Raw genomic sequence first — 24,724 nt, 5'->3', positions numbered from 1 at the left:
GGTTGGCCTTGAAAGTAGGGGTCTGTAAAGCTTTGTTAGGACCGGGTAGTGGGGTTAACAAGAAGTGGCTTTCATGAGCGGTGGTAGTCGAGATGGGGATTTTGTAGAGTAACAGGGATTCCAATGAAAATGGGATGTGATGAAGTGTGGAGTGAGTGACAATGGAGGCCGGAGAGAACCAGGGAAGAAAAGGAAGAATAACAAGCATTGGAAATGCAATAGGTCTCGCATTAGGAAAGTTTGAGTGATTGGTATTGTAAATGACACTTTTTTTATTTATGTGTTGGTTTTGAAAATAGTAAAATTAATAGCTTTGTCAGTTACAATGTCAATAGTTTTAACTTTCGCAAATGTGACACCTATAGCATTTGTAATGCAATGTGTGTTGTATTTACGTGACTTAGATGTATTGATATTACAAATAACAATGGCTTTTAATTTTGTAAATAATGTGGTGGTGGATGCGGTGGTGGTGCATGTGGTGGATGTGGTGGTGGATGTGGTGGTGGTGGATGCGGTGGATGTGGTGGTGGTGGGTGTGGTGGATGTGGTGGTGGTGGGTGTGGTGGATGCGGTGGTGGTGCATGTGATGGATGTGGTGGTGGTGGATGTGGTGGTGGATGTGGCGGTGGATGTGGCGGTGGATGTGGAGGTGATGGTGGATGTGGTGGTGGATGTGGTGGTGGATTCGGTGGATGTGGTGGTGGTGGATGTGGTGGTGGATGTGGTGGTGGATGTGGTGGTGGATGTGGTGGTGGATGTGGATGCGGTGGATGTGGTGGGATGTGGTGGTGGATGTGGTGGATGTGTTGGTGGTGGATGTGGTGGTGGATGTGGTGGTGGATGTGGTGGTGGATGCGGAGGTGGTGGATGTGGTGGATGTGGTGGTGGTGGATGCGGTGGATGCGGTGGTGGATGTGGTGGTGGATGTGGTGGTGGTGGGTGTGGTTGATGTGGTGGTGGATGCGGTGGATGTGGTGGTGGTGGATGTGGTGGTGGATGCAGTGGTGGATGCGGTGGTGAATGTGGCGGTGGATGTCATGGTGGATGTGGAGGTGGTGGTGGATGTGGTGGTGGATGTGGTGGTGGATGTGGTGGTGATGGTGGATGTGGTGGTGGATGCGGTGGATGTGTTGATGGTGGATGTGGTGGTGGTGGTGGATGCGGTGGTGGTGGTGGATGGGGTGGTGGTGGTGGATGGGGTGGTGGATGTAGTGGTGGTGGATGTGGTGGATGTGGCGGTGGATGTGGTGGTGGCGGTGGATGTGCCGTCCCAGAGTGATGTGGCGCCGTCCCAGAGTGATATGGTGGTGTTGTGCGGCGTGCAGCAGTGTGCGGGGTGCAGCAGTGTGAGGCGTGCAGCAGTGTGAGGCATGCAGCAGTGTGAGGCGTGCAGCAGTGTGAGGCGTGCAGCAGTGTGAGGCGTGCAGGGGTGAGAGGCGTGGAGGGGTGAGAGGCGTGCAGGGGTGAGAGGCGTGCAGGGGTGAGAGGCGTGCAGGGGTGAGAGGCGTGCAGGGGTGAGGGAGGGGTGAGGGTGTGTGAGGGTGTGTGAGGGTGTGTGAGGGTGTGTGAGGGGGTGTGAGGGTGAGGGGTGTGAGGGTGAGGGGGTCTGAGGGGGTGTGGGGGTGTGAGGGTGAGGGGGTGTGAGGGTGTGAGGGTGAGGGGGTGTGAGTGAGGGGGTGGTGTGGGTGAGGGGGTGTGAGGGTGAGGGGGTGTGGGGGTGAGGGGGTGTGTGGGTGAGGAGGTGTGTGGGTGAGGGGGTGTGTGGGAGGGGGAGGGTGTGTGAGGGTGAGGGGGTGTGAGGGTGAGGGGTGTGAGGGTGAGGGGTGTGAGGGTGAGGGGGTGTGGGTGAGGGGGGTGAGGGTGAGGGGAGTGAGGGTGAGGGTGAGTGAGAGTGAGGGGGAGTGAGAGTGAGGGGGAGTGAGAGTGAGGGGGAGTGAGAGTGAGGGGGTGTGAGAGCGAGGGGGTGTGAGAGTGAGGGGGTGTGAGGGGGTGTGGCGGTGTGAGGGAGAGGGTGAGGAGTGTGAGGGTGAGGGGGAGTGAGGGGGTGTGTGAGGGTGAGGGGGTGTGCATTCTGAGGGTGTGTGGCGGTGTGAGGGGGTGAGGGCGTGTGAGGGGGTGTGCATTCTGAGGGTGTGTGGCGGTGTGAGGGGGTGAGGGCGTGTGAGGGTGTGTGTAAGGGTGAGAGGGTGGGTGTGTGTGAGGGTGAGAGGGTGGGTGAGAGGGTGGGTGAGGGTGAGGGGGTGAGTGAGGGGGTGAGGGAGGGGGTGAGTGAGGGGGTGAGTGAGGGTGAGGGGGTGAGTGAGGGGGTGAGAGTGAGTCAGGTGAGTGAGGGTGTGAGAGTGAGTGAGGGTGAGAGGGTTGTGAGAGTGAGTGAGGGTGAGAGGGTTGTGAGGGTGAGTGAGGGTGAGTGAGGGTGAGTGAGTGAGGGTGAGGGGTGAGTGAGTGAGGGTGAGTGAGAGTGAGGGCTCTGAGGGGGTGTGGCGGTGTGAGGGAGAGGGTGAGGGGGGTGAGGGGGAGTGAGGGGGTGGGTGAGGGGGTGTGCATTCTAAGGGAGTGTGGCGGTGTGAGTGGGTGAGGGCGTGTGAGGGTGAGGGGGTGTGCATTCTGAGTGGGGGGGTGGCGGTGTGAGGGGGTGAGGGCGTGTGAGGGGGTGGGTGAGAGGGTGGGTGAGAGGGTGGGTGAGAGGGTGAGTGAGGGTGAGGGGGTGAGTGAGGGGGTGAGGGGGTGAGGGGGGTGAGTGAGGGGGTGAGGGGGTGAGTGAGGGGGTGAGTGAAGGTGAGGGGGTGAGTGAGGGGTGAGAGTGAGTGAGGTGAGTGAGGGGGTGAGAGTGAGTGAGGGTGAGAGGGTTGTGAGAGTGAGTGAGGGTGAGAGGGTTGTGAGGGTGAGTGAGGGTGAGTGAGGGTCCGAAGTAAATGGTGGCAGGGCAGACATCATTGCAGCTAGCAAGTCGATCTTGACATTTGTATACTCTCTACTCCGACCAAGGCTGGAATTAGTCACTAGTTACAGACCTGAAGACTGGATGTGCTCTCTCTGAACACACTGCAGCGGCAGAGCTGTGAACATCGGCCCGATCAGATCTGCACACAATTTGTCATAGATAGACAATAAGCACATTGCATGGAGAGCAAATGTTCCTTCTGCTGGACTACGAAGCAGTCCGTAAGACATAGACACACACTACATGCTCTACTGCACAACCTCATGAACACACTACAGAGTCCGCAAGGGCTAAAGCTAGAGCTAGGCAAACCCAAAGCGCAGCATACATATATCTACGGAAATCTAAGATGAAGCAAAATTAAACTCAAGGCTCACGGTGCCCTCAAGCCACAGTCTAGAACACCATGACTGGGAATCCATTTTAGACGGAGCCATAATGAGCGAGTGGCCAACAGACCCTGTAAATCCCAGTGGGGTACACGTGTTACTATGGTAATCCCTAAACTAAAGCCACAATAAACATGTGGTAAATGGAGACTATAAACAACAAGCTCTCGGCATTGCTGTGGGGGAGGCGGGGGAGCGGAGCGCATTCCTTTGAAGTGTGATGATATGGGGGGGGGGCAGGGGAGAGGAGCGGCCACATCAATGGAGAGCTGATGAAGTGCTAGGATTCCCCACGGCCAGACTGACTTTTGCGTGGCGCGCAGCGTACTTGGGAACACAGCGACATATAGCATGGGACAGAGTAGCAGCGTGAGAGGGACAGAAATGCATATTTTTAGCGCACAGCATGGGCGGGGGCAGTATGTGACAGAGGCAGAGCGTGGGCAGAGTGGGACGCAGCAAGAATGTGGGGTCAGAGGGGCACATAGTATGGACGGGGGTGGGGGATCAGAGGCAATATGTGAAAGGAGCAGAGCGTGCCATGGGGCGGACAGAGTGGTGCACAGCATGGACGGTGTTGGGGGAACGGAGAAGGCAGCATGTGACTGAGAGGCAGAGCGTGGGCAGGAGACAGCGTGGCGCGCAGAGTACTTGGGTTGAGAGGGACACTTAGCATGGGGCAGACTATCAGTGCGAGAAGGGCAGAAATGTTGATTTTTAGCGCACAGCATGGGCGGGGGGCAGTATGTGACAGAGGCAGAGCGTGGAATGTTTTTAAGACAAACTTAAAGAGAGGGCTAAGCGTCCCAGCAGACCGCGCCCTAATTTAAGCTCGGACAATTTTATAGAAGCAGCCGAGGGCAAGAGACTGCCCGCTGGTAAAAAAAACAAGCCTTTCACCGTAACACGGCGGGCAGGGGAGGGGGCGGAGAGGGGAGAGGTGCGAGGTGCGACACGGCAGGCAGGCAGGGGAGGAGAGTAGGAGGAGGAGGGGGGAGGAGAGTAGGGGAGGCACGGCCTAGCGGCCGTGCAATCAAGTAGTGAGGGGGCGGAGCTGGGGGAGGCTGTGAGAGAGAGTAGGCAAGGCAGGCGGCTGGGGGCATGTGCACGCGCATTTAAGCTCAATGCGCATGCGCATTGAGCTTAAATTTCTCGTGCACTGCAAGGAATCGCCACGATTCCTTGCAGTGTGGATAAAGAGCGGATAAGTGCCAATACTCTCGCCTTGCTCGATGCGCATGCGCATCGACAGGTGAGACCTAAAAATGAGAATGAGGAGGGACTTAAGGGATATGAAGAGGGAACACATGGCGAGAATAGAGAAAGAAAGAACAGGATGAAGGACGATGAATGGGGCAAAGAAAGGGCACAGTGGTGTATAGGGGCACAGTGGACTTAAAAGATAGAGAAAGAAGAATTAGGGAAGAGGAGGTTAACAAAGAGAAAGACACAGAAGGCGAGAATCTATAGAGGATCAATGGTAGCATCAGTAGCAGCATATACTAATGGATGTTAACAACAGAGCGAAAAGAAAAAGGTAAGGGGAAGAAGAAACAGTATAAGTAAGGTGGCGAAAGGGGAACCTGCAAGGCAGGTGCAGAAGGTACAAGGAAGCAGGAGAAAGAAGTGTGACATGATGATGTAGATGATGAGGATGAGGATGAAGATGGATGCGGGATGGAAATCAGACATTTTTACTGTATATAGTGTTAGAAAAAACACTTTCTGGAATTAGTTAGACTAAAAAATAATAACAGGGTGGGCACAGAAAAAAGAAAAAGATTAATAAAAAGTGGCGAAAGCCACCAGGATTAAAAAGAAGACACAAAATGGGGCAGGGAGGAGAGACGGAGATAAAAAGACTCGTGCGCGAGGCTGCTGTAGAGTCAGACGCCCGGCCCAGCCTGTCTCCACGGGCCAAGGCACACACTTCTGAGGGAACTAATTTCCCGCCTCGCACTCTGGTAGCAGCGCGTTTCCTGTTCATGTCTCTGACAGGAGAACACTCGGAGAAGCTGTGGGGGAGGGGAGTGGCACTGCACGAGGAGGGGGGGCTAGGGGGGACTCAACTATTCTATAAATCATTTTTTGCTTCAGAAATCTCACGGCAGCTACCTTGTTTATTTATAAAAACTGCATTATTCCTAATTAATGAGGCCCTCATGGCGGATTGTCAGCCTGTCTCTTTCTGACACATTTTCGCTCTCGCTGTGTGCAGGTTTTTTTTTTCCTCACTCCGAAGAATTAATTTGTGGGAGGGGGTGGGAGGAGGGACGAGGACAAAGATTTGTCAGTGTGTTCCTGCGCGCTGACAAGATTTTAAACTTCGATTTCATTGTGCGAGGCGACAGAAGACGTGCGTGGAGGGAAATGGAGTGTGCGCGCGAAGGTGTTGAGGCAGGGAAAAAGAAATATCTAGATGGATGCGTGTATGCGAGTGTGCCTTAAAGAGCAGCTGGGAAAACCTTTTTAAAGTACTTGTGCACGAGGGCGCGCGCATTGCTGTTGAGCCAGGAAAATAGTGTGTGTATTTCTGGTGAAACAGGTGTGATGGCGTATGTGCATTTCTACCTGTGTATGTGTGGGGGGAGGGAGAGCATGGGGAACGTTGTATGTACGTGAATGTTTATGAATGTATATGGTCCTAAACTTTAGCATTTCTTACCTATACATGGGATTCAAATTGTAATTCTTTGTTAGTGGAAAGTTTATGCAGGAATGGGGTCTCCAACTTTTTTTTAGTTTTTTAATAAGAGCTACTTATATTTAATAAAAATCATCCCACGTTACACTATTATTATTAGTGGTGTAGTGTTTTAATACTTCCCACATCAGACAAGATTACATTAGTGGGCACCCTGTGCAAGATTAGCACCAGTGATCACTTCAGTGCATCAGGCAGGGATGCCCGCAGTAGCATAAGAGAAAAGGTTTGCCAATTTGGGATGACTTTACATTAAGGTCAAATGGTTTTATCACTCAAATATCAGCTTTAAATATAATTTGGAAATTCAACAATTTTTTCAACAGCTTAGGAGTTCTGAAAATACACACATTTTTGTCTTGGATACAAACATTTCAATGTTGGTATACATAGTTTAAGTCAGCCAAGCAAAGACTTCTAATTTAGTAGACTGGACTGCACACAGGAGACTAACTCACACGTGGATGGAGAGTTTTAGTAGCACGTGAGCAACCCGTTGGATAACGCTGGGCCAGAGGATCGTACATAGGCTCAAGAATTAAATTATCCACAAGGACCATTAACCCTTCTGGTGTTCACTCTGACCTGATTAGGGAAGATTGGTAATTTCGGTTCATTCTTTTTTGCACGAGGATAGACCGTTCTAGGCATCTCTATCCACAGATTGAGTGTCCATAGGTAAACCCCATGAAGACGGTCCCAAAGCCCACTGACTGAAGCATTCCAAGAAGCATCAATGATCATAGGTGAGCCACCTCCTGACGGGAGGAAGGGAAATTAAGCACTGACACGAGGCTGAGAAAATGTAAGTACTGAGGATTACCAATAAGTTATCTGGTCAGTAACATGCCTCCTACAGGGTAGAGTCATTAATGCCCGAAAGAAGTCAACATCATTTGCTTGATGCAGGGAGGTTTGGTGGAGTAGACAAAATAATAAAAAATCCAACTTTAGGTCTTTGGTCAAATGCCTCAAAAGACTGGTAGTCACCATTCAATGGTCGTTTTCTCCTCAAAACTCACCTGCCAGAAGACCTACAGTCAAGTCTATGACGAGGAATCAGGAGGCAGTAGGGCTCTGCCCTGGCTCTCTCAAGGCACGGATCTACCACCACCTCAACATCTACACACTCAACAGCTCCCACTTTGCCTCAGCATCTACTTCACCATAAAACAGGGTTTGACTCACTAGACTCAGTCTCTGTAATGCCTCACAGACCTAGCACAATTGATTAATTGCAACAGGCTTTGCCCTCTGCAGTAACAAGACAACATTGACTTGGGGTGGATTTCTACCTCAAACTATCCTCTGACCATCTAAATACCCAGGCTGTGCCAAAACTATAACCGTAACTTTCACATTCTCTTAACTCTTCTCTCATTTCATGAAAAGGAACTAAGTGACCAAGTTCGTTTCAAACTTTAATCACTCATAGGAGGGTCTAACGGCCTCCTCCAGCCAAACCACTGCAACATATTTCCCCCCACCCACCCCAAGGAAAAGAAAATATTGACCTACTGCTGCTGGTACAACAAGTTGGTACCCCTGACTCCCTTCAAGTAAAGGACCCCAAAGGCCAACCGGACACCAATCCTACCCTTACAAACCCTATATACTTTACGGAAATTAGGTATAGCACCGAAGCTTGTTTGCTAGCTCCTCTCAAAAACCAGGGCTCCTGAACAAGCAAAATATCAGTCATGGACCTTGCAGACAAAAGGGTAAACAGGCCATTATGGAGGAGTGAAGTGTTCGAACTAGACTGGAAGCATCCAACAAACTTTAAGGAGCAACCACCGACTATAAAGCCACAGATGGATCAACGTGGAATGATAAAATGAAAGACCGGGTCTAGCATCAGCTGCGCCTTTTATGTTTTTGCTTTTTCTCCTCCACTGAATGTACCCCACTCACTTTCACTTGGTGCTGTCTGAGATCAGACAACGCACAGGAGCCAGCTCTAAAGTGCTAACAGGCAGACGCCTCTAAATTGGTCCTCTTTTCTTCAACAGCGAGTAACTTAATTGGCCTTTCTTTGTACAACTGCTTTGTAGGTGATTTAGAAAAACAATGGTTCAGCTTTTCTCTGTATCCCTGTATGGAAAAAGTCTTTCTAGCCCTCACTCACCTACCCCCACTGAAATCCACTAAATCTCAAACAGGAACTTTCTTTTAAATTACTGCATTTGGTAAGCCAGATGAAGGTTTTCCTGTAGCACCCTCATCTGCCCTGTAATCGTCCAGTGATGCTTTGGGTGATCTGAGGCAGACTGCTCTTCATAAAAGTTCTGTACCAGAGCTTAAAAATCAGGGATATGCCTCTTGTTCCAGTTCAAATCAGTTCAACCAGTTTTGCTTGGGTGAAACCCTGCAAACCTGTCCTCTCTTTCTTGTCTGCCGGAACTTTAAAACATGCAACTGGTGTTATTGAAGCGGTGTCCCCGTACAGCTTCCCTTAAAATTTGACCCGCTGGGCGTGGACGGTGAACAGCTACACAGCAAATCCATGTGGAACTCAATGGGGCGGGCTTGACAATGGAGTTGCATGCTGCAAGGACCACAAAATTCTCCCCTATTGTAAGTCTTCTACTTTGGTGGTGACCTGCTGACTAAGAACTTCTCTGCATACTGCAAGCCATCCCGGCTCAATGGAATTGCCAGTTTCAATTCACAGACCACTTGTCTGCCCTGAGCTAGAGACCATGGTGCCAGTTCAACTGAGACCCAGCAGAGGTTGCTGCGGCAGAGCAGATCTTACAGCCCAGAGAGGTATCTCGTCTGCTAAATGTATTCATCTCCACCAGCGAGGTCCACCAACAGCTCTCAAGGAATGGTTCGAAAGCCCAAACCACTCTCCCTCTTGATCCCTGCTGTGGATCGAAATGTCATCTTAATCTCACACCCTAAAAATCATGTTCAAGAGGTACAACATGCCAGTGAGCAGAGGCAACAGAATCCTCCAAGCACAACTCGTAAATCCTCGCATACCACCAATACAATTTGCCCGGTAGAGTTGAATTTCCCACGAGGCTCCAGAGACCTGAAGGTGCAGAATAATATGACTGGGACGAGTATATTTTAAGATTCTGGCTGTCAATCAGTATGCCCAACTGAAGAATGGAGGCAATAGAGATGTGTAACACCATCGGACATTGAAAAACTTGTTGCAAAATCCCCAAATTTCCTGGTACTAAACAAACCATTTTTATTTCATATTATTTGTGTTTCGACTGAGCAGACAAAACTGCTGAGTCGCCTCAAGATTCTCAGCAAGGAATCCAGAGGTGTGTTTCAGCAGACATGTCCTTCACTCCTAGATATATTTTGCCCATCAACGATCTAACTCTTTGTAAAGAAAGCAGTGAAATCCCATGGACCGGAGGCAGCGGGCTTTGCAGAAACTGACCAAGCTTCTGAGACATCTGAAGCTTGCATATACAGTAATCCAGGCCCATTCTATTAACAGTTGCTAGCGGCCATCTTGTTTTATGTTGCATTATATACTACATACAGCCTACTTATGGTCAAAACTGTGGAACTGCATGGCATATTCATATTTGATCTTCACTCTTGTGTTTTAAATTAGCTTTTCTTTCTAACTATGTACTAAAGTAATGTTAGTTTCCAAATAAATACCTCAGAATGGACAGTTTTTTGTCAGTGATAGATTTAAGGTTTTGATTGACTCTGAAACCAAACTTTATACCTAATTCAGTAAGCCGTGGGCACTCGGCCAAAGCAACCACTTGTGCGGCAAGGAGGCTAAGGGAGTCTTGGCTAACCTTTGCTGTAACGTTATCCGGTTATCGAGGGTTGGTTTGGAGAACAGACTGTTTCAGCTCTGAATCTTCACCGTGGTCCCTCCAAACCCAGGACTTAGAGATGAGTCTGGTGGCAGCCAAGAGAATCTTCATAACAAGACCTTGTGTGGCCACCGGGAATCTTGCATCAGCACCGAGAGGTAAAACCCATTATTGTGCCTCATTGGGAGCCACTACACAGGCCCATTGATGGACACTATGGTGCCCTGGGTGGAGCTTCTATGCCACCAAAAGTGAGCCCTGTAGCGATTAAGAGTAAGTTCTTGATGTGTTTGACAGCTAATGTGGTGCCAATTGAGCACCGCAAAGGTACCAGGGGGAGCACCCTTGTAGTGGCACACTGAACTCTGCAGAGCCCAACAGAGTCCTGGAGTGAGCACCAGAGGCCAGTTGTACCACTCGTCTGAGAGATATTAGAGACCACTTACGGCACGAGACAGGGTGCACCTCAAGCACCATCCATTCCCCCTCCCCCCGCACCCAATTAGCGCTCTAGTGGCTCGTGCCGGGTGCTTCCCAGATAACAAAAGGGAACCTGCTGGACCACCCCGCATGTTAGCGTTTCATCCCAGGGGCATGAATGAACAGATGTCCTCATCTTTGCACGACGCTATCTCCAGGGGCGATGCGTTCCCGACCCCAGCAGCCTCGGAGTGCTTGATTCGCCATGGTGGAAGTCTGCCTCAGGGTGCGCATGCGCACGGTGTAAGAGGGCAACGCTGGAAGCAAGCAACTTTTTAAAATTAAATAGGCCATGAGAGACTTTACTCACTCGCTCTTTAGAATTCATTTTCAAGTCAATTCTGCTCGCTAGACTACATATTAACACGCGAAGCCTCAGAAGCGCGAAACCCCCAGGGGTCATCCCCATCTCTCCCAGAAGGCGCAGGGTCGGACGCGATGGTTATCGTTTCTGAGCACACAAGTGCCCTGGATACTTCACTCCGGGAGAGAGTCGCGCGCACGACGGAGGCAGCCGACGGCCGCGCTGCGCACGATAAGCGCCCAGATCAATACCCTCCGCGCGCAGGAGCGCTAAATGAGCGTCTACGCAAATAAGAAATCGAAGGCCTCAAGTAATTAATTTGCTGGTGCGTTTGATGGCGGTTTCTCTTTTTTCGGTTAATCGTTAACCTCATCTTCACAGCAGCAGCAGGAGGAGGATTACGTGTTTGTTTTTTTGCATTTGCGGGTGGGGGCGGGGTGGAAAGAGAGAGAGTGTGTCTGTGCCGGTCTTTGTGTGTGTGTCTTTTGTCTGTGAATCTGGGTCCTTCAGAGCGTGCCACAGAGCACCAGTAAAGGGGGGCGGGGTGGCAGTCTTAAGGAAAGGGTGCAGCCTGTGGGGGCAGGCTCATTTGTAAATAAAGTGCTATTGTTTGGCCTTGAATGGCATCCTCAGGGCAACAGATTAAGGAACACAACATTACCACTTGTCATCCCTTCCATAAAGTACTTTAACTGTCCCCAGAATGCATCAGGAGTGGAGTTAGAAAAGTAAATAAGCCTCCAGGGATACTTCAGGAAGAAAAGGGGAGAGGCTGGGTAGGAGGGGGTGATAAAGTTGCACTTTCCACAAATATTCTAAGATTGGAGTTAGAATAGTGAATTTGACTTCCGAGTGTCCACTTTGGCCACTGTTGACCAGAGGGCCCAACTAGGGGATGCAACCCTTGCAGTGGCAGCCCGTGCAGGTAAGTGCAGTGGGTCTGGCAGGGTTGGGGGTGGGGCAAGTGACAAACGACAGAATAGGGAAAATAAAAGACATAAATAAATAAAACCACTTACCTTGCGCTCACTGCATCGCCGACTCGGCGATGTGGCGAACGCACAGTAAGTGGTTTTATTTAGTTTATTTTCCCTAGTTGTTTGGCACTTCCACCCCACCCCCGGCCCGCCTCACCACACTTAGCTGCTCAGGCCGCCACTGAACCCTTAGGAGGTATTGCACCTTAACATCGACTCCAGAATCTCACAGTGGAAATTATGAGGACCACCTTTTGTAGAGATAAGTTTATATAGGCAGGTATAGCTTTACTTATTTGACTTCACATACTTGTACCTTGAAGACATATTTTCAAGGTATGGCGATGTGCAGTGAAGAATAGTACATCTATACTTACCTATATGCACCTACCTTCTTAATATTTTTGGTCGTCTGTATTTTGGTAGCACTATGTTTTTTGCCGATATTTCGACATACAGTTACTTGGACTGGACCAATAGAAAAGGGGATGATGCAAATAGAGAAAATGGAGGAGCTTAGTTGGTGATAGTGAGACTTGGATCAGGGTCTCGCGAACACCAGGCCTGATGCTCGCTCATCCGCTGATCACTGAATGACAGACAACACAGCCCACCCTCACCAATGGCCAACTCGTGGCATGATCCTTGTTGGATTGTTATCTGGAGCAAGACGAAATGTTCCTGCTGCAGCTTGCATATTAGCAGGGCACAAGTCCTAAAAAAAGAAGTGGGGGGGACGCTGACGTCACAACAGGAAGTGACGTCACGAAATGTGGCTTGCACCATCAGACTCATTGCTCCCCTTGCCCCTTAGATGCGATTGCATCAGAGAAGCCAGCGCGTGAGTAGCGTTCTGAATGGGCTCCGATCTCGCCCCAGAGAGGCCACAGAGTGAATGTGTGGCTCCATTTGCTCAAGTTATCGAGCTCCTGGTAAAATAAGGGGGGGGGGACGCCGTCCACCCGCGTGGTACCCTGACTCGAGCCCTGCATATTAGGCAACCCCCTATGGAAAGTGATTTGTCTTAGCCAGACTTCCCCCTATGGAAAGTGATCTGTGGTAGCCAGACTTCCCCTATGGAAAGTATATTTATTTATTTTATTTTTATTTATAAAGTTTTATATAGCGCTAGCTAGACCCGGTATCAGAGCGCTTTACAAACACAAGGAAAATAAAAAGTTGCACTAAATCACAGGACATGAGGATGTATAAATATATAAGCAAAGACATCACACTTAAATGTAGAGTGAAGGAGTGAAAAACGCAGGTGGTTGGAACAGTCAGATAACCCCCATCATTGAAAGTCAGCGTGAGAGGGGAGTCCATTAGTCTATTGAAGCCTAGGTTGGTTGGTTTGGTCAGAGTCAAAGCGATCTGTCTTAGCCAGACTTCCCCCTATGAAAAGTGTGCGGTCTTAGCCAGACTTGGAGATGGCCCCCATCAGAGGCCAGCAACAGCAGATGCAATGCTCAACCCACACACTTTAATCAGGTAATGGCGGAGCATCATGTGGCCCACTGCCTTGCTCCACAAGAAATGGGACAGACCCCTCCCCTGTGGCTGGAGCCATTACCCATGTAGCAGTCAGACGCGAAGCAGGTCCGCTGGGATCCCCCATTCTGTTCCAAACAGGGGGGGGGGGGGCGAGTACACAAACACCTGCTGCCTCACAGGGGGGAGGGGTGCACTAGTCACACGGAGTGAGACCTCAGGCGACTGCAAGACCAATAACAACTGAAGAACCACACAGCACCAGAGGCAGCTCTATTAAGTCATTCTGAGAGGATGTAAAGCCTCAGATGACTGAACGGGTGTCTGACACATCCCGCCATCTTTCCGTTGTCCCTCAAGGTTCCCATTGCTTTCTCTTTTTCACTCCATTTGGGAGGTCCTTCATTCACAGCACATATTATATTTGTTATATATTATTTATTTAAATGTGCGCACACGCAAAGATGAGTAATACTAGGGTACGCCTTTGGTGAACTCTGTGACAGATTCAGACCCTAAAATGATCTAACTAGACCTGGGCAAAATGTAATTTACTCCGGCATAATTTTGCTGATTTTCTGGCATTTTGTGTTAAAATTATTAAGTTTAATGCGTACGTTTAAAGCGTAAGATTATGCCATTACACCATGCTACACAATTGAGCTTTAATTTGAGTAAAAATCCTGTTGTAGGAGAACAGGAAGAACACAAATGAACCAAATGCTTTGCCTGTTATTCATGTCACATGTAATTGTGTGCTTTTTTTTATTGCAAAATGCATCCAGATGCCAAAAAACCCATTGTTTACTGTTTGTTGGCTTTACTGTCACTCATGTGCTTGTTTCTTATTCAGTGGCTTCCCTTGTCCATCTTGTGTTAGGTCCTTCCCCCTAGAACATATCCTCTTTTTTTGTGTCTTTCCAACGCTCAATTTATGGAACCACTATTTTTCTTTTTGCTTAAGCACTCCATGAAAGTGAATGTGTTTTCCAGTTGTCTCCCTCTTTCTCCCTCTCGTGCCTCTCCCCCCGACCTACTTGTTGTTCTCTCTCATCCTAGTGCTTCCTTCACCCCTACACCATGTTGTTCCATGACCTCCCCATGATCCGTGCTTCGCCCTCACTTTATTCCATTTCCTATCTTGCTTTCCATTAAGTGCTGTTTTTCACCTTCCCCCAGCCACTCCTTATTTCTTACCGCCTCACCCACTCTTTAGCCCCCCCACACAGTCCTATTATATTTTGTAACTAAAATCGACCTGACGTTCGATGATAGATCGGGTAATACACAGGACCCCGCCCACGCCCCACAGAGGCAGCATGGTCATCCTAGTCTGATACAGGCAGTCTGTACAGAAAGAGGCATCTTCAGAAGTCCGCTCAGGCAAGACAATCTCACATCTCCAAAGATGAGCCTTTGCTGATCTAACCCAACCGTAAACTGTCAGCTAACCCCTACACGTTACTTAGTTCAACTCACCATGCACAGACTTTTGCACACCCTGATAGGGACATTTTGTGTTGACCTGGCACGCATGGCCTGTCTGTCGTCCCCCTAAAGGCAACTTGGCCTCTACCAACAGTTCCAACCTTCATAGAGACATCTTGTATGTTCTGTACATGCATAAACACTGGCCTGCAGCACATCAAGTGAAGTTACTTCAGAAGCCTGACCACACATAGAAGTCTTCCCTTAACCCAAAGAAGATCTAGATGACCAGGCTAGTCACAGGCCGTTCCCTGACCCAAAGAAAGACGTTGCGTCACAGCCCACCGCCTCCCACAGAAGCATCTTGAAATCTCTTAAAGTTTTTTGACTCCCATAGATTATCTGCCCTGGGCGCACGCGGACTGCTCTCAGTATGCACAGGCCATGATCATCCCTTAAGAACATTTGTACTCACCATCTTGCAACGTGGGTGGCAGCTGAGGAAAATGGGTTCCAGGTTTATCTGAAGGAAAAAAAAGAGATGATGGTGAGAAACATCTAAAGGTGGCACATTGCTGCTTTAATCAACAGTATTTTCTTTTTTGTCAACAAAGATTGTTTATTTAAAGTCTTTAGTTAATTTTGTATGCCCCAGATTGCTCTACATTTCACATTCACACAATACACTGCCACAACACTTTGTTAGCTTGCCATGGATGGCTCGTTTAATAACAGTAACATGTACCAGCCCTTTAAAATATTTTCATGATATATTTTTTTTAACTCTTTTACCGCAGCGCAAATTCCGCTGCAGTGCGGGAGTTCTATTAGGTGGGCGGGGCCACGTCGGCCACAGGACGTGCGCAGCACTACCGAGGTAGTGTTTGTGACGGCACGCAAGGGGGTTAATGTGTATTGAGAAAGAAAACAATACCTTGTATCAAATGCTACACACCACACTACTTGTACCGTGAAAAATGTCAAGCCAGTCACTCTTTACCGGCTTTCGTTTTTTTCCTACATTCTCTACGGCCTACGTAGTCTTCAATAATACCCTAGAAGTCTTTAAAAAGTGGCCTCTTGGTGCTGCATCCTCAGGCCGGATCTATGTTAGGAAGTCTCTAAACTCAGAAGAACCTTTATTATTTACTCATTGAAGATCCACTATTCTGTATGATGTACCAAAATGGCCCACTCATATTGCCCATATTTCATGACCGATATTAAATCACACCACTTATTCTTACCCTCTGCTTATTTTAATCCTGCTCCATATCCTTCTTATGCCCTTACCCCCCATGCTCATGTATCACACTCCCTGCCACATCCTTTTACATTTTAAATCAAACATATTATGACAAACAATAGAAAAGAGATCTTTCAAATCAGTGCTATATTTTATTGTCCAGTGAGGACCTATGGCTTGCATTTCTCCCTTCGGAGTTCCTCCATGACAAGACCAGTAATGTTTCTAGGAAATTATGGATGAACAACTTATTTTCAATTGTTTCATACTTTTTGGACATAACTTCTTGCTTTAGTGAGGCAAACAATAGCACTAGACCACCCACCCCAAACATCCCTCAGAATACCGATGTCACCAAGGCCTGAATGTGTATTTTATCAGAAATAGTATCCAAGTGTACTGTGATCAATTGAGTCTCCAGGTTGCACAGTTCTGCATCTTATCAAGCAAAAGCCCAAAAGGGTCCTTTGTAGGAGATGCAGAAAAGAGAGACCTAAACCCCAATTAAAATATTACGTAGAATAATCCAGGTGCAGATATGACACCACTCTGATCCACCACGTCCCAGTAACAGGGTAGGCATTACTTTCACCAACCCACCCTTAAATGACAATCCTGAGCCAATCCTAATACTACAGAGCTTAATACCCTGACTATGCTATAGGGATCGGACTATCTGGTATAAGGGTCATCCCCTGTGTAGGGAATAAAAAACACGATACCTCTCTGCTCCCCGGACAGCTGTCGATCAACCACCCGCCCAGTGCTTAATTTGTAAAAAAAATTAAGTGCCAGGACCCTTATCGGAAGGCTACTGCAACCTCCCCCAAGCAATGCCCCAGCCAGTGCTGCCAATGACAGTACCAACATAACACCTAAGCATCACACTCCCACAAGTGTGGCAATTCAGACTATTTCAGGCCACACAGAGCTATAATACTATTGTGAAAGGCTGGAATTATTCATTTTCAATGCCATTTGACTTAATAAATATGGCTGTTGTGCTCATCTCAGACAGCGCCACCATGTGGTGGACTGTCACTAGTGCTGATGCTGACAATTAAGTGCTGGTACCAAGCACCGGAAACCACTGGCTCAAATTAAGCACCGCACAGGACTGCTCAGTGAATGGTATTGCCTCTTCCAGTGCTGCTTCCACACTCCATTGCCACCTTGCAATACCCATCTACCATTTCTCACATGCAAGGAAAGGCTGATAAATATGCACCTTAATCAGAAATACCAATCTGTCACCGTTAGCACATTTATTTAGGTAATTAGCATTAGAGATGCAGCTTTTCGCATGACCTTCAACCTCCCTCAGGGTGATGGCTAATAAAGCTTCGACTAATCCGCTGTTGCCGCGACGGAGCTGGTGGATGCAAGAACCTCCAGCATAAGGGAGCGGGCTCTGGTACGTGCAAGCAAATGCTGCATTTGGGAGCAAGTTTGCGCTGACTGAACTCTGACCACCAATATTTGTTATGAATGAGAATTACCCTACAAAGAATGCTGCATTTGCATTGGTCGCTATAATCTGGTGGGCCATTTGTCTTTCCAGCAAACTAGGGCCCTAATGCAAAAAGAAAACCCTGTCATAAGCCACATTTGTAGCAGTGGCGGCTCATCTGCTAAATCGGAGGAGCGTCGCCCCACTGCTTTTTAGCAATATAAAACAAAGGAAAAATTAAATGTTAACTCGTTATCATTTTATTTTTTCTTGCTGTGGCAGCTTGGCGGGGCAGGGGGGGACTGTTCTGTTCTCAGAGGAGGTGAAGGGGTGGTGGCATCTGTAGGTGGCGCATGAAGGATTGGCTGGCCGTCTTGGGCTCGCCAAACAGTCATGCGCACTTTGCATGTTCTAAGCTCCCAGTTCCTGGCTGAGTGCCGAACGACGGCTGGGTGCTTCCTGTTCGGGCCGGAAGAGACGCGGCAAGACAACTGAGGAGAGAAGAGGTAAGTTTATTTATTTTTTCCTTTACCCCGTCCCCCTGTCCCTGCCACCCAGATCCATGCCAGCCGCCACTGATTTCTAGAATGAAGTGTGATAGAGGGCCATATTATTATCACTCTTATTAGATCCTCACACTCACTGGCACTGGCAAACCTGTGTGATTGTATCAAAATGAGCAAACAAGGCTTATTAAAATAAATGTACGATTGTCACATTATTGAACTCTGGAGCTCAAAAGTGACTGGCTATACTAGCAATACATCATATTCTTCTGATTACCTGTTGGCTCATTTCACTATGTAAAAAGAAAATGTAATAGAAGTTTAGAAAAGAAATCTGAGGCCATATCATCTTTGTAGACAATTGTCTTATCACCCTACTGATGCGGAGTAGCCATTGGTAGCTGCCTTGGGACGTGCCACTAAACTCTCAGCAGAGGGACTACTGGCAATAGGTGACTGATCTCAGCTTAAGACTCCACCAAAGCAGGGCTCACCCAGATTTTCATCCTCTCAGTGACTCACTTTTCTCTGTAGCTGAAAAGGACTTATACAATCTGTCTCTAAACACCACTGGAGAGTCCCCTCTAGCAACAAGCACACTGGCCAGGCTGCTCCAACACCTCCCATTGTCCTCACTCGTGGTATTTGCACCTCAAGGCATCTGGGTGTCTGTGCAGGTTATTTCAGAAAATCAGTTACCCAGCTCGAGTATTGTTTTTCTGTCTCTTTTGTTCTTTCATCAACATCGCTAATCCAAGATCACGTTCTGATCAAGTGTTGGTGACAGGAGCCTAGGACAGATGAGATGAGAGGAAATTCTGCTTTGTGGGAACCTCTGAAAACGTTGTAACTTAAGGCAAATAAAAGTGCGAAGGCGACAGAGAGAACAGCATCTTTGTGAAGGAAGGCCCTGATTGGCAGCTCAAAGCCCTCCTTCAGTGTCACAGTGTAAAACTAGCAACAATACAAGAAACAACTATACACAAGCTTCCTAGAGCTCCCATTGGCTATTCTCTTAAGTCTATGCCGTATTAGATTTACAACTACCCAACAACTATGCAAATGCAAGGTTCCTACAGCTCCCATTGGCTATTCTCTTAAGTCTACGCCATATTGGATATGCAAATGCTCTACATTTAACCCTCCCAAAGCCTGATTCCAGATACATCAGCAGGGGCACACCTGAGCGAGTGGCAACGAATGCCAAGTTTAGGAATTACAGAGGTACAAGATTTGAGGCGGGAGGTGCCCCAGACCTCTTTCTCCACTTTCGCCCTTCTTCACTGCGATTTCATCTAAACAAGTTCCCGTGGCTATCCGTCCACTCCACTAGTGTTAGCCAGGTATTTCACTGGGGGTCTTGACAGGCTCTGTTCAGAATCCGTGCTCAGGACCACTCCTGCGGCCTCCGACCACCTGTCCCAGGCCAGGGTCGCGCAGTAGTTCCTTCTATTAATTTACAGCTATGAACTGATCTCTTCCCTTAGTGTGGGGGTATCACGGGCTCTTTTTAATTGGTTGGGTGCATTAAAGCAAGCCCTCTCAGTGTGTGACCCTGGTCACTCCCAGACATAATTCAACCTTCACTGAATGTCGATGAACCCAAGTTTCTAAATATTAACTTTCATTTGACATTCAGGGCCAAATTGCCCTTCTAGTCAAACCTCTCGGGGTCCCTGCTACCAGGTGGGCTGGGGTTACAGGTCCTAGACAGATTACAGCTTCCACCACATCACAAGCACTCCAAACTTTCACTCGATCAAAAGAGACACAAGGACGGTGTCAGTCTTCAGAAACGCACCAGTGCCCGAGAAGCTTGTGGGAAAGTCTTTTCTGGGAGGAAATCAGAGCTTTTTTTTTTTAAGTGCTAGTGCCCTGGTCAGGAGGCCACTGTCACTCGCACCCCCCTTTGCCCATGCAAATGACAGTACCTACAGAACTACTACCATTGCAATGCTACAAGTGTTACAATTCAAACTGTTCGAGGCCCCCAAAGCTGTAAGAATGGCTTGGGTGTCAAGTATTGCTTGTTTTTAATGCATATTGTACTGATAAACAAATGTTGTTCTGCCTAACTTTGAATTACACAAACTGCGCTGACATGTGGCAGCAGTCACAAGTGCCGGTGTAGACAATAAAGTGCCAGTGCCGAGCACTGGAAACCACAGACTCAAATTAAACACTGGTGGAAATGGAGGGAAGCCTGTCTATCACCAGACAAGACCCCTCTGCCTGAGCAACACTACTTCTACTCTTGCACCAGCTAAACACCACCACCGTGAAGGAGAATAGAAATACATTGTCACCAAGTTCCAAGGAACTCTACATAGGGATAGGATACCCAACCTCATCTACAGTTTGGATGACTCGAGTAAGCGCACCACAATCTACATATATGTATGATTGACACGCGCATGTTACAATTCACAGTTGTACGGTTTGGTGGAAATTTAATAAAAACCACTGTAAAGAAACATCCACAGAGATAACCCAAAACTCACAAAGAATAGTTGGTGGAACGGGGAGGACATGAGGACAATAAGAGCGAGACATAGGGTCTACTTCTCCCTCTTTTTCTCATGCCGACGGAGATGGATAAGACACTATCAGAAGAGACTAACAGTCCATCACATGAACAGCTCTCCAATGGACCCCAGAAGGTAAACAGAAGAGAGGCAGGCCAAAGAAAACCTTGAGTGAACTGTGGAAAGAGAAATGAAGACCCTGAACCACAGCTGGGACAGTGTACAGAAACTCGCCCAAGACAGACCGACGTGATGGTCCTTCGTTGCTGCCCCTCATGCCAATCAGCATAACGGGCAGTAAGTAAGTAACTAGGGTCTCCTTAAAAAGGGGAAAGGAGACAAGGTGAGAAAGAACACACTTACACCTAGGCCAACAGTCAGAGATCACTGCAAAGCAAGGTAAGGGATGCCAACTCTACTTGTTGTGGAAGGTCACAAGACTGCCACACTCCATCGCAGCACTCTACACTGCAATAGCAAATCACCAGGGTTACCATGACACCAAATAGCATCACGAGTCTGCAGAACAAGCATACAATGGGCTATAGGAAACCGCCAGAACAGAACTAAATACAAAGGACTAATTTGAGAAAAACTATGGCCTTTTTGACACTCAGAAGAGATGACGGAGCGCCGCGAGAATAAATGATACGGACTGAGAAGGTGACTTGAAAATCAAAAATGTAAAGACATTGAAGAATTCCAAGAGAGCCTACACGTGCCTCTGAAAAAGAATTTCCTTACATTTCATATAATAAATGAAATCCTCGATGATTCAAAGTGCAACAAAAAATAAAAAGTATACTAATACTGTTACAGTGGGGGAATGTACCGGTTACTGTGAAGTCCCTCCAGTAATTTCAATTAATGATTGCATTCACTTATCCTTCACTTGAGTACTGAAAATCTTCTTATGTGCAGTTCATGCTTTTTTGCAATTATCAGAGGATAATAGTAATACCTTTCAGACGAGTGCCAGTACGCGACCTCTTAAGTCAATTTCGAGCGAATACCAGCCAGAATACAAAGTGCCCTTCCAGCATAGTGGTATTAAACCGAAATTGAATATGGGAACAGCATACTAGCACTTCCACCATGAAATGCTATGAATATTCTTCTCAGATGATTGACAAGAAGCATGAAATGTGCATAAGAAGATTTTCTGCACTTACTGAGCAGTGAATGGCGGCAAAAGCTAATTGAAAATTACTTGATTATTTTACAATGACTGTACGGAACCCCCTGACTTGAACTGTATCACTGAGAACACTGCTAGTGCCTAAATGAGGGGGAAGGCTAGTATGTAGGTCAACTCGCACCAACCTGCTTGGTCGGGCTGCCAGGTGTGCCAAACATGCAGAGGGGCAGAATGCCAAAACGTGCAATACTGAAATATCAAAGTTTTAACTTTCCTTTTAAACATTAAACCAACGGGGAAGACAGACAAGAATCAAACACGTTCAACAAATAAGGGACTATAGCTAATGCCCGAGGAACTATGGAATTCATTAACCTGAGGTAGAGCCTATAATTTTGTAACTTTTGATAGACCTAGTTTAAACAAAACCTCACTTCATCTGTTTTTTGTAGTCTCCCAGTTCTATCAAGTTGGAAAAAAATGAAGGACCAGCAGGAAACCTATTCAATTTTAGCCCAGGTACCCCATAGAAATAACTTCTTACAATTACAGCTCTACTAATCAATATATGAATGTTATTCTGTAAAATGTATCCCCATTTCAGAGGTGCTTGCTGAAGGAGGACAGCCCCTATGCACCTATAGTTTAAACGAGGTCCTGACGGAGGGGTACTTCATTGCCACAATCTACCAGCTCCACCCGCTCTCCACATTCTTGGGACGAGTCCTTCACCGTGACTGATTTTTCTGTAGAACCCAAGGTAGACACAATTGTTCAAGTCTGCTTCTAACCGAGCCATGTGGCTTTTTTAGTAGCACAAAATAACAAGACCATTCACTGGTTAGGCTAAGTGGTCTTGTCACAGCGGGAAAGTTAAAAATAAAAATAACTTTAAAGTATTTTCGTTTCCTGTTACCATTGTATAGTGTGGTGTAGCTTGGTACAGAGGGGGTGCTCTCAAATCCCAAACTTGGGACCCTACAAAAGTGTCAATCTCTGTGTTCCATTGCTGCAAATCTCCACTCAGTCAATAAACAGAGAATACGTCTTGCAGAGCAAGAGTCAAGCCACTCGGTGCTCTACTCTACTCCTCAGCCATCTTGCTTATACTTCCCTGATGCATCATCCTTTGCATCGTCATTTCAAAGAAAGAAGCTCTCAAACCAGCCCTTGCATGTGATGCAAGACTGGAAAGCATGAGAGCAAGTTTTTTTAGGTCTCGCCTATGCAGCGTGCATGCGCTGCACTAGGAGGGCCTTTAGCCATCGGTCTGCTCCTTTTCCCCACACTTGTGCTTGTGCTGGCATCCACCTTGTGGAAGCGAGGAGTGGAACACGAGGTAATTGACAACATAGGTCTCTCGCGCCGCCACTGCTCATTCCCGCAAGGCGAATGGCAGCACAAGCACGAGTGCTTGTCCCTCACGCTCGTTTTAGTGAACTTTCACACGCGCGCTTGTTTCTACCCGGCTTAGGCATTTGGAAACCGCAGCATGTGCAGGGGCCATTTGTTTTTCAAAATACTTGTTTCCCTATATGTCCTGTGTCAATTTGCAGGTTCCTGCACCTTTGCAACATGTTTTACAGATCTTTTATATATGTATGCACTGATGTGCTTCATGCCCACTGAATGCTTTCCCGCGATTTTGAAACATTTCACGTTACAAATATATCCAGTGTGCCTGTCCTTCTGCACTTCGCAGTGTCTTTTTCTCTATCGGCTGCTTGTTTCCTTCCACCTATGCCTGTCCGTCGCCGGTCCCTCACTCAAACCCTTCGCTTTACATAATCCCTCGACCTGCATCCCCAGCCAGTAGCATTTTATTCCATAATTTACAGCCTGCTTTGGTTGCTGTGATTTTGCAATTCTCTCAGTGCAGTTTCCATTTTTTATCTAGTAAAACATGTGCCATAAACGTTAACTGCACACACACATTATCCGGATTTGAACCCTCATAATAACTTTTTAACGTTGTTATTCCTTCCACGTGCATGCTTCGCGAAGGTCTGGGATACTGCTGACTTTCACCATCATTTTCTGTCATTTTGGTGACATTCACCCGTCATCTTAACGCTTTGCTGATGTACGATTGCTATTTGCACTTCTTACTCTCAAGTCTTCTGTTTTCTTCACCTGTGTTATATAGCCATCCTTTGATGTGCAGACTACACCTTCCTGATGCTACAAAGATGTGAAGTTGTACTGGTGCTCAGCTATGTTTCCGATGAGTCACTGCGCCATTGTGTCTTCACATTTACACTCGGTTGATTTGCTAAACAAAATGATACATGTTACGGCAAGCCTCACTTTGTCTCCAAAACTGCAAGATGGCACCAACACTTGTCCTTTCGCGAAGGTCTTTTAATGCAGTACATCCAACATCTCTTTGAAACTTACTTCGCAGTTCCAGCAACTTCGCATTTCACAGAATCTAAGGCTGCCATTGCCCATTCAGAATGGGGGGGGTGGTGTGTGGTGTGTGTGGGGTGTGTGGTGTGTGTGTGTTTCACTTCTTATCCCCATGCTGTACATATACTACTTGCAGATACTACACTGTTGTTTCCTATGCTGTATCATTTCTGTGGGCAAAGAATCTTTTCTGCTGTTGTGTGTTTGTGTTATTCTGCTGCTGCTGTCTATGCTGTACATGTTCTTTGTATACGCCGGGAGTTTGCACAAGATGGATGAAAGTTATACGTGCTTTCCATAAAATTCTCTCTTGCCACCTTTAGTGAGTAATAATGTCACACCTAAAGTGTTTCTTTCTTAATTAGAAATATGTGTGCAGTACATACATGCCACAGTCCCAGCACAACTACCTTTCACTCATAAGTACTGCTGTGGAGTCCATGTGACGGCAGGGTAAGGTATGTCATTAAACACAAGTAAGGGGAGATGGTCAACCGTATCTACAACTCTACCACCCCGAACCCCCTAAATCACGTTCATACACACAAGGAGGGGTGGAGAGACTCAAAAAGAACACAATAACACCACAAAACAGAAGAAAATACAACTGTTTTGAAAATACTGCCCTCACTCAGACACCGAAAGGGAGGGGGTAAACATAAAAGACCAAATGACACAATACAAAACCCAACAATATATATATATATATATATATATATATATATATATATATATATATATATATATATATATATCCTTTTACTGTATTGTTGTTTAACGGAGTACTAGAACATGTAGATCATCATTATAGTGATTTAACTTGGCAAAGTGATATGGTGATTTCATATCTATCTCCAAGTTCACCATAATTTTGCACTATGCACCAATTTGCACTTATATATAGATTATTTGCACTAGCAACAGTCTGTG

At 47.2% G+C, this 24,724-nt stretch overlaps 1 protein-coding gene across 6 annotated transcripts in view; it reads right to left on the bottom strand.

Moving 5' to 3' along the window:
• The window catches only part of AGRN (agrin), a 727,720-nt gene that overhangs the window by 326,554 nt on the left and 376,442 nt on the right, over positions 1-24,724 (bottom strand). For all 6 annotated transcript variants that reach the window (XM_078642355.1, XM_078642356.1, XM_078642357.1 and 3 more), the window contains one exon: positions 14,996-15,043. In XM_078642355.1, the coding sequence (XP_078498481.1) occupies positions 14,996-15,043 (48 nt within the window). The remainder of the gene's footprint in view (positions 1-14,995; positions 15,044-24,724) is intronic.

The sequence above is a fragment of the Lissotriton helveticus genome, chromosome 5_1, assembly GCF_964261635.1.
Source record: "Lissotriton helveticus chromosome 5_1, aLisHel1.1, whole genome shotgun sequence".
In the NCBI taxonomy this organism is placed as follows: Eukaryota; Metazoa; Chordata; class Amphibia; order Caudata; family Salamandridae; genus Lissotriton; species Lissotriton helveticus.
This window is presented reverse-complemented; position numbering and strand designations above follow the sequence as displayed.